The 15269-nt window shown below is 34.9% G+C and overlaps 1 protein-coding gene across 3 annotated transcripts in view; it reads left to right on the top strand.

Annotated features, from left to right (window-relative positions):
- The window catches only part of PPP2R5C (protein phosphatase 2 regulatory subunit B'gamma), an 88925-nt gene that overhangs the window by 66703 nt on the left and 6953 nt on the right, over positions 1–15269 (top strand). For all 3 annotated transcript variants that reach the window (XM_037393448.1, XM_037393451.1, XM_037393450.1), the window contains 7 exons: positions 481–540; positions 3439–3547; positions 5706–5759; positions 8311–8481; positions 9571–9698; positions 11236–11337; positions 13533–13605. In XM_037393448.1, coding sequence (XP_037249345.1) covers positions 481–540; positions 3439–3547; positions 5706–5759; positions 8311–8481; positions 9571–9698; positions 11236–11337; positions 13533–13605 — 697 coding nt within the window. The remainder of the gene's footprint in view (positions 1–480; positions 541–3438; positions 3548–5705; positions 5760–8310; positions 8482–9570; positions 9699–11235; positions 11338–13532; positions 13606–15269) is intronic.

The following is a 15269-nucleotide window of genomic DNA, read 5'->3' as shown; positions in this document are numbered from 1 at the left end:
GAAGATTTGTCTTCCTCTGTTTATTACAGAGCCTTTTGTATGCACAGAAGTCTGTAATGCCAGAGAGATTTTTCGATCCATGAGTAGTAACTGAACACCTTGTGCTTGCATGTGCTGTAGAAGGTTTAGTCATGACATTTAATTATGCCAGATGCTCTTGCATTATTTTAATATTTAAAGTGTTGTTTGCTCTATTCAGCTTTGCATTATTAAAATGACATGGAATATAAGTATTGGAAAAAGCTCGAGTGCATGCTGCTTTGTTAACTGTGGGAGGAAAGAGCGAGCATGAAGGTTGAAAGCAACTTGATGTGCTATTGATTTATGTTTCTACAACATTTCTTTTCCACTATGTATTGTTTTCTTTTTACTGAGTGACCAAAACCTGGGAGGTCAAGGCTACCTGTAATGTTATATGGGGATCTTGGTGTTAGATTTGTACCTCTCTTCAGCAGTAACTGAGTAACACTTTTTATTTAGGTTTATTTATGAAACAGAACATCACAATGGCATAGCAGAATTACTGGAAATACTGGGAAGGTAAGCTATAGGTTTTGTTTAATTAAACTTGCTTAGTCTTCAGAGTACACTTAAAAAAATAGAGTTGGGGATTACAGATTGCTTTGAAACGTGATTAAAATAACTCCGTGTCATGTCAAAGCTGTAATGAAGAGAGTAAGTTTTGTTTAAGATTGTAGAAACACAGTGAAAACTTGAACCTTGTGGCAGGATTTTGGGATGTGCCAATTTTTTAATTCTTATTTTTAAAGTCTTATTTTCTAGCTTAGGGTTCTCGTATTTCATATCAGTTAAAAAGTAAGTACAGATAACATGAGTTGAAGTTTTAAGTTTATTAAAAAATTCTTCTAACATCACGAAATGCATAGCAAGTATAAAGAAAGGAAGCACAGGTTATGAAACTTCAGAAACCTTTTGTTAATCCCATTATTTTGCAAACTTCAGTGATGCATCTGAAAGCCTTTGAAACTAAAATTTTACAATTTAAAGCTGGTAGCCTCATTAAAACTAGAGTAGTCTTTTTATATTCTGATTTCTCTAATCCATGTGCAAGCTTTGGGATTTTTATACATTAATACACTTTAAAAGCTAAGTTAGGTTTACTCTATGGTGTTTCCATATCTTTGCACGTAAAAATACCAGGTCAGTGAGAGCAGGTTGCTTAGGCTTGTCTGTGGTCAGGCTTTGGATATCTCCAAGGATGGAGACCCCACAATGTCTCTGGGCAACGAGTTTCCACATTTGACCACACTCAAAATAGAAGGGTTTTTTTCTTATGTTTGAATGAAGTTTCCTGTGTTGCAATTTGTGCCCGTTGCTTCTTGCCCTTTGACTGGGCACCACTGAGAAGAGTCTGACTCTCTTCTTCATGCCAGCTCTTCAGGTATTTGTCCACATGGGTAAGATCCCCCTGAACCTTCTCCAGGCTAAACAGCTTTCTCAGCCTTTCTTTGTATGTCAGATGCTCCAGCCCTTTCTTTATCTTCCTGGCACTTTGCTGGACTCCCTCCAGTGTGTCCACATCCTTCTTGTCCTGGGGAGCCCAGAACTGGACCCAGCACTCCACATGTGTCTCACCAGGGCTGAGCAGAGGTGAAGCATCGCCTCCCTCAACCTACTGACAACACTGTTCCTAATTCAGCCCGGAATAGTGTTGAAACTGGAAAAATGTTTTAAAATTTTCTAGATCTACGTGTCTGTCCAGAACAGTTCTTTAATTTTCAATGAAATGTTCAATTATGAAAGGAGTTACATATCCATTATAACTTCAACATACTATAATCAAGTAATACTCATCAAGATATACTGAAGACTGCATAAAGCTTAGATACTAGAATACCAAGCTAAATCTACAAAACTGTTACTTAAAGTCACCGGCTCTTTCATTCTTGGTTTTCTTAGATTAGCTTTAAGTGTACAAATATAAAAGATAAGTTTGGGTTTTTTTTCCCTCAGGCTTCCAAATCAAAATTTCCAGTAGCTAAATGAGGCTTCCAAACTGTAACTGTTCTGTATTGGTTGTTCTTCCAGTCCATTAAGGAGTTTCACATGGCATGCTGTTGACAGAGAGCTTCTTAGGAGTAACAGTTTTCAGTTGGGTTCCTGGATTTTGACTTGTCAGAAGTAAAGAGGAATGGAATTTCCTGCTAAAGTACTGGATTTCATTCTTTTCCTTTTCTAAATGCTGTACAGCACTGTACATATGAACACTTACAGTAGGAACTACTAATGAGGTTACGTTTTTTTTCTGACAAACATCTCTTGACAGGATTGCAGAATTTTTTCCCACTCAATCAAGGCCAAACTTGCCCTATAATTCTGCTCCTTTTTGTGCTTAACCCTTAAAACATCTTGGAGAAACTTTTTGGGTTTTTTAAATGAAATTAAAAGATATCTGTTGAGCATGTGGAAGTTGTGGAAAGAACACTATAGAAATGTTAATGTAGAAATGGGGATTTGATATTATGCACCGAAAGACTTAACGAGGAATAGCCTCATATCCTCAAAATACTTCTACAGTCATTACTAATAGAAATTATTTTAAGCATTTTTTAGCAAGGGTGAACAAGTGTTATTTAGTAAGCTTAAATTCTGGGTCATCATCTGATTTCTGAGCTCTGAAATATATGAAACTTTGAACTTTTTAATGTGTATGGGGTTTTTTAAGGTAGGTTTGTTAGGTTCCTTTTGCCTGGGTACCTTCTGTTCTTGTGGGTGAAGAGAAAAACATTAGAATAAATAAAACAGGATTTAAAATAGTAAGTAGGCAGTTGGGTTCTGGAAGTTTTAACTGATGTTAATGCTAGCAAAGTGAGGGAATGCAAACTGCTGTTCTAGTAGTGTGTTCTTAGGTAAAGGTGCTGTTGACCCAGTACTGAGCCACATGTGCACTCACCTGTAACTGGGATGTCATGTGCTGGAGTGCTGTTTTGTTACATGCTAGGGTCTTGCAGAAATAGTAACATTGTAGTAAAAGGCATGTTTTCACTTGTCTGCTGTGCTGGATTTCTCTCTTCCACATCCAGTCTTTGGTTCGTTCTTTAATACCATGAAGAAACTGGGAGAAGCATGTATTAAAAGCTCTGAGGACAGTGAATAGTTCATAGCGAATGGAATCCGAAGTGTCGGTATAGTCATATATGTTGCTTGAAAGAAGAACTTAGGACCAGCGAAAGATTTGGGTGAGGGATGGGCCGAGGTTGATTTGACTATTTTGTTAATTTTTAATCTTTAGAGAACTGGATCAAAAATTAAATAGTCTCTGGTGCATCCTTAATTTGTAAATTTTTGTGTTGAATCATGTTCTCCAGGAGATTGGGGAAAAAAACAGTGCTGAAAATAAAGATTTTGGTATATCCTATACAGTTGTGCAGATTTTGTATAATTACGGGTTTTTCTTTTTAAATCTTTCCATGGCAGCATAATTAATGGATTTGCCTTACCATTAAAAGAAGAGCACAAAATATTCCTATTGAAGGTTTTGTTACCATTGCACAAAGTGAAATCACTCAGTGTCTACCATCCACAGGTAGGTTTTGTTTGGTACTTTTCATACTAGTGTTAAAGGAAGTTTGTCTTGAGAGGTCAGAGGGACTCTGGTTGTTCCGATGTGGGTTCTGTTATAAGCTTCATTTCCCCTGCTAACTGACATTGGGGAAACTGCTTAATATATGTGCGTATAATGCTTCATTTGTTGAGGGGGGAAAAATAATTTGAAAATAAATGTGTGTGTGCATAAATAAATATTTTTTTAAAGCACTCTGTATTGTTTATAGATGAAACACGTGAAGTAGTTTGTTAATGTGAGACTTCATGATATTTATCCGCACAAAACATTTTTTGTTTATCTTGTTCTTGTCTGTAATGTTTAGATACACAAAAATTGCAGAAAATTATGGTCTTAATGAATGTTGTCTATAAACAGTTTTTCTAAACTACATGGAGAATATCAGCTGAATTCAGTTTCTTAAAACTGTTGATGTTTTGAAAGGAATTGAGCATTTATAGGGACATCATTATTCAATTCAGTAGATCTTTTTTAGAGTATGGTACTTTTAAACCAGCTGTATCTTTTCTCTGCTGACTTTAGTTGCATTCAGAATTCCTAGAGGAGTGGGAAATAATGCAATATTGGAGAAAATACAGTATTATTGTGATGTGCTGAAATTTTCTCTGAGGTTGTTACACAGCTTTGCTTTTTAATTTGTAAGTTTTTCTACGTAAGTTCAAGTACTCCCAAATTTTCAGTAGCATTTCTTCAAATAATAACAACTTGTGTTAAGAGCACCATTTGTATAATTACAGTTCTCTACCACTGTACCAGCTACTAGGAAGAATATCAGCTCTATCCCACCTGAAATGAGGACAGATGCTTATAAGCATTTGATTTGGATCTTGCCTGCTGGGACTCATAACAGTTCCTGTTGAAGCTGTAGGCTAGAGTTGCTCCCATTTCAGAAGATTTATTTTTTTTTCTAATGTTATAAACATAATCAGATTGTGGCTAATCAGACCTTTCTTATAATCTCAATTAGTGCAGACATCTGTGATTGCCACCTTTTGATTGCCACCTTTTCTTCCTACCTACCTGAGACAGGTTGCTCTATTTCCTTAATTCACAAACTAATTCTCCAAAACCTTTAGGTGATTTACATTCCTCATTACTATCAGTAAAAAGAAGATCGTGACATAGGGATGCCTCTCATGTCCTGCTGAATAAAATAGGAAAGCACTTCAAGTGAACTTAGTGTGTGAAACAGCAGAGTAAAACCACAACAATTCAGATTGAAGCAGTGGCAGATATTCAGAAGGATTTGCTGCCAAATCTAGATATACATGAAGAAAGCTAGTTTCTATATTCAATTCAAATTTGCTTTAGAACAGTGAAGAACACTAGGTGTAAGTCTGTGTACATTCCTCAGATTACCTGGGGACATTTTTGGTAGCAATCATCAAAAACAAGAGAGGAATTGGGCTCATCAGCTGAACTTCCCTAAACGGAGAGACATCGGAAAAATAGTTAAACAGGTCATGAGGTGTGCAGTGATCCTCCCACTTTAGGACTATGGGCCTGTCGAGTGGAGGGAATGTAATAGTTCATGTTTTAGACAGACTGTCTCATTCTCAGAAATGGTAAATACCGTAATTCAGCCTCGGCTTGCGTCAGCTTTGCACGGATACGCTTAGGTATCCTGAGTTCTCATATATAGAAAATCCTAAGACTTAAAACTGTTGGATGCATTCATAACTAACTTAGGTTATGAAACAGAAAATACTTATTAAATCAGCATGGGACACCAAAATGTTAATGTTTATTTTTTGTTTATATGATGTTAATATGATTTGTTTATAATGATGTTAAAATTATTTTTAATTCTGTATTTGAAAAGATGAAGTATGCTGAAATGCAAAGTACTAGGTCTAAAAATAAAACATCAAATTATGTGTTTGTCTATATTATAACCCAGAAAAAGGTGGGGACAGACTTGCAAAGGTTGGAAAAAATTGGTAAAGCGTATTTACCCTTTTGTTGTTTTAAATTGTCTGCCATATAATTTTTGTACAATCACAGAAAAACTGTTGTGTTTTTATTTGAATTAAGTAATGTTCTCCACTTGTGCTAGTGATTTCAAAGTGTGTTCAGTTTCACAGTGAGCATTAATAAAAATCTTTTTCTTTTACTGTAGCTGGCATACTGTGTAGTTCAGTTTTTAGAAAAGGACAGCACGCTTACAGAACCAGTAAGTTTATTGTGTTATTATTATGTGTTTTGGAATATTAATATCCCTTTCATCTGTAGACTGTTTAAGGAGGTTTTGGGAACAAAGTATTTATATATAATTGTTAGGAAGAGACGAATGTTTAACCATTTTGATGTATCAAATTCAGTTTATCCAAGAGTTTTTGGAATGTCCAAAATTAATTAAAACGTTAAGAATATACCTCTTACAGACAGACCAGAGTTTATTCTGCTTATTTTGTTCTGCCTGACTGGATATGAGATGGTTGATCCAGAAGCAGTTTAGTCAGAAATTAGCTTGCCTGAACTGTGCTCTGTTCAGAGACTGATCTTATGATGGAACACAGATTTCTGGCAGACAGAGCTACCTACTGATGCAAGGCTTTTGAGTCAGATCCTGTTCTTGTCTACCAAGTTTGGACCATAGACAAAACCAGACCTTGATCTGGCTGCACATAATTGTACAGATGAATGCTTTTAATTATCCTCAATAGTATATAGCGGTTTGCCTCATTACACCCAATATTAAGTAGGTAAAAACTAATATGTTTAATCACTAAGTAAATTGCTACTAACAAAAGTGCACATTATTAGATTATAACTGTTTGTGTTGTAAAATGGAAACTGGAATTCTTGGAAATGGAAAGAAAGTAAGTATGCAGCTGAGCAAGAACTCTCTTCCACTTGGAGCTTTTAATACTTGTTAAAATATCAAATCTCAGACATTCTGTCATTTGTGCTATATGAGATCTTGAAATCTTAGCTTTCTTTCAGACATCAGCTATGTCACATATTTCCTAGTACAAATCTGAACTAATATGCATCCAGCTCTGCTTCCCTTTTTGATCCCAAATTAGTACATGATTACAACATTCTTTAAAAACTTAGCACATGCATCACTGAAGTACTATGTTCCCCTTCAAAAATTCTGGTCATTGCAAAATAAAATGCTTTGTTTCCCCTTATAATTGTCATATGAGACTTTCTGACATCTTATTAAAAAAAATCTGTGTAAATCTCCCAAGGCTTCATTGAGGACACAGTGTCGTCTTTCATGATTAAATAATACATACATGAAAGATGCACTGATTTCTTACTGCATTGTCTTGTCAACATGCAATATTAAATATTGCATATACTTTTTAAAGATAAAAAGCTGGACTTCTGAAATGGAGGACATTTTTATAGAAAACAAAAAGACTGCTTTTTTTCATATATGAGAGAGAAAAATTATTCTCTGAGAGAAAGGCTAGTGGTCTGTTTTAACTTTTAAACTACACAAAAAGACAAATACAAACTTTATCTTAAAGAGTTTTTTCAGGGAGTCTGTACTGTTTTGTCGTTGGTTTTTTGTTTTGTTTTTTCTCCAGTTCTTAATCTAAGATTAGACAGACGCTGTCATATTTTTGGTTTTTATGTGGCTTTTGAATCTTTAATGATGAAAAAAAGCATTTATAAATTTATATGTTCAAGGTTGTATTCATTTCTCATCAAAAATACCTACATTTAAGATTGAATGCTATGGTAGTAATTTTTAAGTATTTAACATGTTTTAAATGTCATGAAGGAAAATGTCTTCCTATTTGAATACTGTTTGGCACCAAATTGCCACAGATGGAAAACAGTTTTTATATTTTTTTTAAAAAAAAATCTTACACTGTGGTTTTAAAACTGACATCTTTGGGGAAAAAATCATCATCCTTTCATAACAAAAACATTTGTGTCTACTCGCATTTTCCTTAAATCAGAATTGCTAACAGCACAAGAGTTGTTACTCCTTCAATATAACATTGTGCATTTTTGAAGATTCTTGAATAAATTATGATATAATTGGTAACTCCACTAATAAATATAATGTCTGGATATATTTAACTGCTAGACTAGTATCACTTTTCAGAGTTATATTCTTCAACTTATATATTCAGTAGATGAGATTTTCATGGATCCCACCCCCAACCCCACCTCTGCCCCCCCATCTTTCGAGCATTCATGGTTTGCTAGGCAAAAACTGCTTCAGCAAGCGAGGTAAATGATAATCATGAATAAAGTTAAGGCTGTGAAAATAGTAATACAGTCAATTAAATAAAACTCACTGTTTAAGAGCAGCATGCTTAGAATAGTTGGTTACCTGTCAATTTGAGTATTTAGAACAAATTTCTTTTTTAAATATGATATAAAATTTCTTGAGCTTTGGAGTATGCCTCCAAGAAATTAGAGATTGAAAGCTGTGACCACTGAAGTAGCAGATAGTATAGTAGGAAATTTGCACTTTGATCATGTTAAGTTAGATGTCAGGTTACTTTCTGTAGTCTTCTGATTGTTATTTTTGAATATGTCTTTTACGTGTATGACTTTGTTTTCTGAAGAAGTGTTTTTAGACCTACTAGCAGTTATTTCTGTGACAATGAACCATATCTGATCACTGCTGTCACATGGGAAAAGAAATCTGAGTTTTGTGTTCTGTTTAAAATACCAGAGTTCTTAATGACTTACAATTTAATGCAAAGTAAAGTCAAATTATCATGAAGATTATGTTCACTTTGTCTCTACAGGTTGTAATGGCACTGCTGAAATACTGGCCAAAGACTCACAGTCCAAAAGAAGTCATGTTTTTAAATGAACTAGAAGAAATTTTAGATGTTATTGAACCATCTGAATTTGTAAAAGTTATGGAGCCTCTTTTCAGACAGCTAGCCAAATGCGTGTCCAGTCCACACTTTCAGGTCTGTACTTACTGAATGTACGCTAATACGAGGATTTTTATAAAGCAGACTTGTTAATGTTAAAGACATGCTATTACTCACCATGATGAATTGTATTTGTTGCACAAAAAAAAGTCCTCAATTCTGTGTCAAATGTTAGGGAACCAAATGTTAGCTTTATTGTTTCTTTTAAGAATGCTGTACATGTATCCGTATTGGGTGATTGACTTCAGCGTTATGCTTAACATAAAAGCTTAAAAGCTTGCTGTTCTCAGAAGTACCTGAACTCTTTTGGTACGTAATGTTTCCATTCACTGATTGTAACAGAGTTCTACAAATACTCTTTTCTTTGGGAGAACGTTTTGCTTGAATTTCAGCGTTCATAGGTTACAGTTTGAATCATGTCCCTATCAAAGAAAAATTTTTCCATATCTCTTTCAGTCAGCTCCATGACTGCCATTTGCACTAGAAAAATTCCAAACCTAGAGCTGAAACTTTTCTTACCTTACTGATGAGGCCACACCTTGAATACTGTGTTCAGTTTTGAGCCCCTCCGTACAAGAGGGACACAGAGGTGCTGGAGCGTGTCCAGGGAAGGGCAACGAGGCTGGTGAAAGGCCCAGAGCACAAGTCCTGTGAGGAGCAGCTGAGGAACTGGGGGTGTTTAGCCTGGAGAGGAGGAGGCTCAGGGGGGACCTTATTGCTCTCTGCAACTACCTGGAAGGAGGTAGTAGACAGGTGAGGTTTGGTTCCTTCTCCCAAGTAACAAGCAATAGAACAAGATGAAACAGTGTGAAGTTGGGTCAGGGGGAATTTAGATGGAATATCAGCAAACATTTCTTCACTGAAAGGGTGGTCAAGCACTGACACAGGCTATCCAGGGAAGTGCTGGAATCACTGTTCGTGGAAATGTTTAAAAGACATGTAGATACAATGCTTAGGGAAATGGTTTAGTGATGGACTTGACAGTGCTGGGGTAACGGTTGGACTTGATGTAAGGGTCTTTTCCAACCTAAGTGATTCTATGATTCTGTATTTGACAAACATTTCAATTATTTGCTCTTTAAGAGATTTTCTGAATAAGTGTTTTCTTTTTTCATGTCATCTTAGGTTGCAGAGCGAGCATTATACTACTGGAATAATGAATATATTATGAGTTTAATTAGTGATAATGCAGCAAAGATTTTACCCATCATGTTTCCATCCTTGTACCGGAATTCAAAGACGCATTGGAACAAGTAAGAAACACTTCTACAAATAAAATTCTGCTACTTCACTTACGTCTAGTTTTAGGCTTAAAAGTGGCTCACATCTTTGATTGCTAGTTACAACAATTTGTTGAGCTGTTTATTCTGTGACATTAAAGTTGCTGGGTAAGGAGTGTCAAAATTTGTAGGAAATACTAAGAATTGAAGGAGATAGTTGTTCCTTTTTTCATTAAACAAGCAGCAGTGTTTTAGTGCATCTAATCCATGATTTTTTATTAATATGAAGCAAATTTGGCATTTATCGTAGTTCAGATACTTCTAAAGACTTAATTTTGATTTCTGATCTTTAACCTCTTTGCTGATTTCCTTTTCTTCTACATTCTAGTGAATATGCTGTAGATGAGGTCATTTTTTTCCTTTCCGTTTTTCCTCCCATTTATTGTTTTCTCTTCTTTCTCCATTGACTGTTTTCACTTTTTTTTCCCCCAATAACTTAGTACTTATGCATGGAAACAGTCCTGGTCAGCTCCTTTCTGTGGCTGTTCCATTGTAAAGTGCCTCTTTGTTTGAGCAGTTGTGCAACTGCTGGGAAAGTGAAAGTATCAACAGTCTAGCACTGGCCATGAATTGAGGACTGATGGGTTGCCCAAGCATGAGTAATCAATCTGCCACTAAACACAGGAAAAGAAATGGAGGTTAAAGTGATTGGTTACTGTCACTGGGTGTAAACAGTAACAAATAATGTACTCAGTAATAAAATTCTGTTTCAGTGGTGCAATTGTACATAGTAAATGTGGATTGCTGTTGGTGGTTTTGTCTGGCTTTCAAGGCCATGCATTCATTTTATTCTGAGTAGAAGTCATGCTACCCAGTACAGCTGCACTCTTACTTGTAACTCACACGTACGATACGAAGTAATTGTATAACTGATTGCATATTGGATTTAATGATCAGCAATAGATTACAGTCTGGAACTGTAAATTATTTTGTAAAAGTTCTTCATCAGGCAGATTAATTTTTCTTTAACTTTTCTGATGCTTTCCACTTCACTTTTCTAACACTTTTCTAGAGTCCTGGCATAATTGTGTTGAAGTGAGTGTTGTTGCTGTGTGGCAGTTTTCAGAATGAATGGTCTTTCCTAGGCTCCTTTTAATCACTAACTATTTTTTTTTTTTCCTGAATCTGTCAGTTGCCAGTAAGGTACTTATCTCAAGATCTTCAATGTCATCTTGCATTTTCTCTAGTAACCCTAGTTTGGTTAGTGTCAGCTACTAAATTTCAAAACTAGTCCTGTATTGATACACATTAAAAATGAAGTTCAAACATCAAAAGTGTAAGTGACAAGTAGTACTATAGAATAAAAAAACTGCATTCAAATTTGGTAATTTTAGTACTTGTATTAGCCCTTTTGAGGGTAAACTGAAACTTCCACTAACTAGTTTTGTTTCCACTTATTCTGAAATGATGTAATTTTCCAGTTATGTAGGCTATTGGCTACTGTTGACCAGAAAAAATAGATTTCAAAGTTTAAAGTACTCTGAGTTTCAACCAGAAGTTTTACTTATAGGACAATACATGGCTTGATATACAATGCTCTGAAACTCTTCATGGAGATGAACCAAAAACTGTTCGATGACTGCACACAGCAATTTAAAGCAGAAAAACTGAAGTAAGTTTTCATGTCAGTGTGTCTGTCTGTTCTTGAATAATTTGTTCAGAGTGCTTTAGCTCTGAAAACCTACTGTGTCTTTAGTGGGAAGTTGCCCATTGGATAATAGTACAGCAGTCTCAAAATCAAATTGGTGAAACTTCTTGTTATATATGAACTGTAAAATCTCAAGAATAGGATGCTTTGTGTAGTTTTTGACCTAATACTACAGAGGGTCACCAGCTTCCTAAAAATTAAATTTTTTCAGAGGGACACTGCTGATCGTGGAGGCCAGTATAAAAGATTCGCTAAACAGTTTAGTTTACATCCTGTTTATTTTAGCATGCTTTGTTTACCCAGTGTTATTTTCTTTCATGTTGTCACTTAGTTCTTCCCAAAACTTTCCCAGTATTTTTCAGCATTGCATTATGTGTTAGCACATATGCGTGTTTTTCTAAAAATTACCAAAAATAAAGTTGTTACTTGATTGTAATACAGGGGCATTTGTACTTCATTTGTTGGAAGAATCCCGCTGAGTTTAGTATATTCTTGCATAGGCCAGTGAACACAGCAGGGGTTTGGAATTTTTCTGAATTCCAGATTTTTCTGGTTTGTTCCCAAAAACGCAGATCATAGTCACTTATATTCTGTTCCTCTATTTTTTATAATACTATCATTTTATAGTGTTAAAATATTTTTATAAATAAATTTTTTTGAATATTCATATTCTAAATATACTAAAGGGAGATTGAGAAGTCAAAAGTATTAATGACTTGGCTCTCATTTTACGGGCTGGCGAGCATAATTAGAAAGTGGGTACTGAAAATAACCTGGATCTGAATTTAGTTTTAATTTCAAAGTGAACAGGGATTCCTTCAAGTAGTGGTTCAAATTACACACCTGTTTTGAACCAGCATACTGGAAGTAGTACACATTCTTAATGTAGATGAATTTGTACAAGTTTTGAAGTTCCTTAATATAGTTTAAGTAGAAATGATCTTGTAGTATAATGAATTTTAAATATGTGTGTTCGTAGATAACAAAATGTGAACATTGGCTTTTTAAAAAAAGACTATGTAAATTTGTTTTGCCTCATAGCAAATAAGTAGAATCCCTTTTAAATGGGAAAGCAACCTTTTCTTCTGTATTTTGGGGTTAGGGGGGTGGGCAGCGGCATTTTGAGTGTGAACTAAGGCAGGCAGGGTGCTGAGTGACATAATAAGAAAACAACAACAAAAAAATCCACCACCACACAAGAACTTAAAAGGGGCTGGTTAGAGTTCTTCATTTAATAGAGAGTTGGAGGAAAATTGTGTATTGCTTGAATATAACATTTTTTTTACATTTGAATCATCTGCTCTATGCAGTGAAGCCTGACAGCTTTTTTAGCACTTTTAAGCTCAAAGCCCTTTGAAATTCTACCACCTTTCAAAGACAGCTGTTCACTCTAGTCTCTACATTAAGTTATTTATCTGTTAGAAAGGAAGGAGAAAACCCCTCGACTTTAACATTTTGTATACATTAGACATAAAGAAACAAACCTTTCCTACTTAAACTTAAAAAAAAAAAACCCAACCCCCAAAAAAACCCCGAAAAAAACCCCAACCACAACAAACCAGACCAAACCATCCTGTGTAATCCCTCTTGGCTTGTGACTCCCTTGAATGAGTGTGTGTTTATTGGTACTTCCCCATTGGTGTCCAATTCAAAATGTCTCTGGGCTCTTTACTTTAAACTTTACCTAAAGCCATTGGACAGGCAGTAAGAATCTAAGTATCTCTGCCCTTTTTCTATGGTCAGATACTAGTTTCTTATATTTCAATATAGAATTCAAATATTGTAAAGTGAAAACACAAACACATTTTCAACATAGATCAAGACTTCTTTGTTTTAATTTTAATCCTTTTAATAATGTACAGTATTAAAGATAAACTGGTATCAGCTAGTTTGTTGCTTTCATGAGAAAACATGGGTTTTTTCCCTTTAAATGTTGCTTTGTGATCATGGGATATTGATATGATGCAAATTATCCTGTCAACAGTAAGTGATATTTTGGGCAGTAGGCTGAAAGCCATAGCTAAATAATTTATTCTGTTGAATTCTTACCAGAAGAATATATTCATGTTTTTAAAAAGTATACAAGTTGTGATGCAAGATTCACCAAGTTGCTTTTGCCATTTTTGCTTCTAAGTGGTGGGTTGTTTTTTTTTTTCCAGAGAGAAGCTAAAATCGAAGGAACGGGAAGAAGCATGGGTTAAAATAGAAAATCTAGCCAAATCAAATCCCCAGGTATTTAGAAAAGATTAACATGTTCCTGTTTAAATACTTTAGTTTTGTTAAGTGTAAGTGGGGAAAACAGGTCTGACTGATCATGGAAATAAAGCAATTTCACTAATTGTATTATGAAAGACATACAATAAAAGTACTTTTAAAATTTGTAACCTTTCTCTTGTGCAAGTAATTATTTTTTAAAAGAAGGTTTTCTGAAAAGTATGATATGAAGTACTTTTTCCTTTTCTTACAATAGGAGATATACTCTATTGCGGTTTGAAAAGTTATTGTGCAAAATTATGGAAAATACAGAGATGCCATAATTGGTTTATCTTGAAAAGCTGTTTTGCAAACAATATATTACAAAAGAGATCGTTCTGTAAACTATTGAGTTATGACTGGTTAGTTTTCCTCTGTGTCAAATGGATTAAAGTAATCTTGTATGTTCTTGTCTGCTGCATTTATTCTCATACTTGCATTGGTCCAGTCTTCCGGTGAACCTGCACCTCAGGTTCTTACTAAAAAGGAAAACATCCTGTCAGGCATTACTTGATGTAACTGAAATTTTGATAAAGAAACAAAGGTCCTTTAGACTATTCATTGTATTTTGAAATTATGGGAGGAGGGGATGGTTTGGCTTGGGCTCCCACCCCCTATTTAATTTGCTTGGCAAATGCTGCCCATTTTCCTTTCTCTCAATTATACTGATTGCTGCTACGGGGAAAAAAAACCCCAAGCGTTTCAATTGCTTTGCAGCCAGAATTTTACTATACTGCAGCAAGAAACTTTCTATACTGTAACTTTCCAACATCATCTAGCTGAGTTTAAAAGTGTTGGAAGAGGGGAGTAATGGTACTCTGTAAACAGAAGTGGAACACTTTATGATCTCAGTGCTCTTTTAAAACAGAAAGTATGGGGTCATCTTTTCTAAGGAGGAGGAATTTTTTTTCTCTTTGGTGGCATTTGTTAGGGAACATTTAGTCAACTACTCAAAATTTGTTAAAGAAAATGGCAATCGACAACAGGTCAGTTTAATTGAAAAAGAATCATTCATACAAGCAGCAATGGACTTTCAGTGACAAAACATTCCTCTGATCAGATAAGCCATACAAAAAAAAGCCTTGCTTGAAGAGCACTTGATATACACGGTCATTTGCTATCACAAAGTGGTGAACTATTGCGTGGCTGGCTAAATAAGAGGATTGAGTTGTAGCAGTAAAAAACAGTTCTACAGTGTAAATTTACCCTTTTCTTCCCAAGTAATTTTTTGTAACTGCTTATGTTCTCTGAAACTGGTTAACACAATGTGTATGCAGTATGTTCTGCATAGTATGCTTGAAGAGAGCTAGTAATTGGAAGCAATTTAAAATAATTTGAACGCTGAGTGCTTCACTTAATTGATATAAGGATATAAATGCTTATAGCACTCTTTATAATGGATTTTCAAGGTGGTTTTTTTTTTTTCCCCTGGAATTTCTATTAACTTTTAATTTGTCTAATAACTGACAATTCTTGTTGTTCAAAGCTGTTCCTGACTCTGCATGACACAGAAATACATTTTAAGATTTTGGATCATTATAATTACATTCATTAGATCTTTTCTGTCACTTTTTTCTATTTTGTCTCATCTGCATTAAGTTATTGGTACACTCAGATACTAAATTATAAGGAAAAATGGATGA

This window comes from Falco rusticolus, chromosome 7, assembly GCF_015220075.1.
Source record: "Falco rusticolus isolate bFalRus1 chromosome 7, bFalRus1.pri, whole genome shotgun sequence".
Classification (NCBI taxonomy): domain Eukaryota; kingdom Metazoa; phylum Chordata; class Aves; order Falconiformes; family Falconidae; genus Falco; species Falco rusticolus.
Note: the sequence above shows the minus strand (reverse complement) of the source record. Positions and strands in the feature narration are given on the sequence as shown.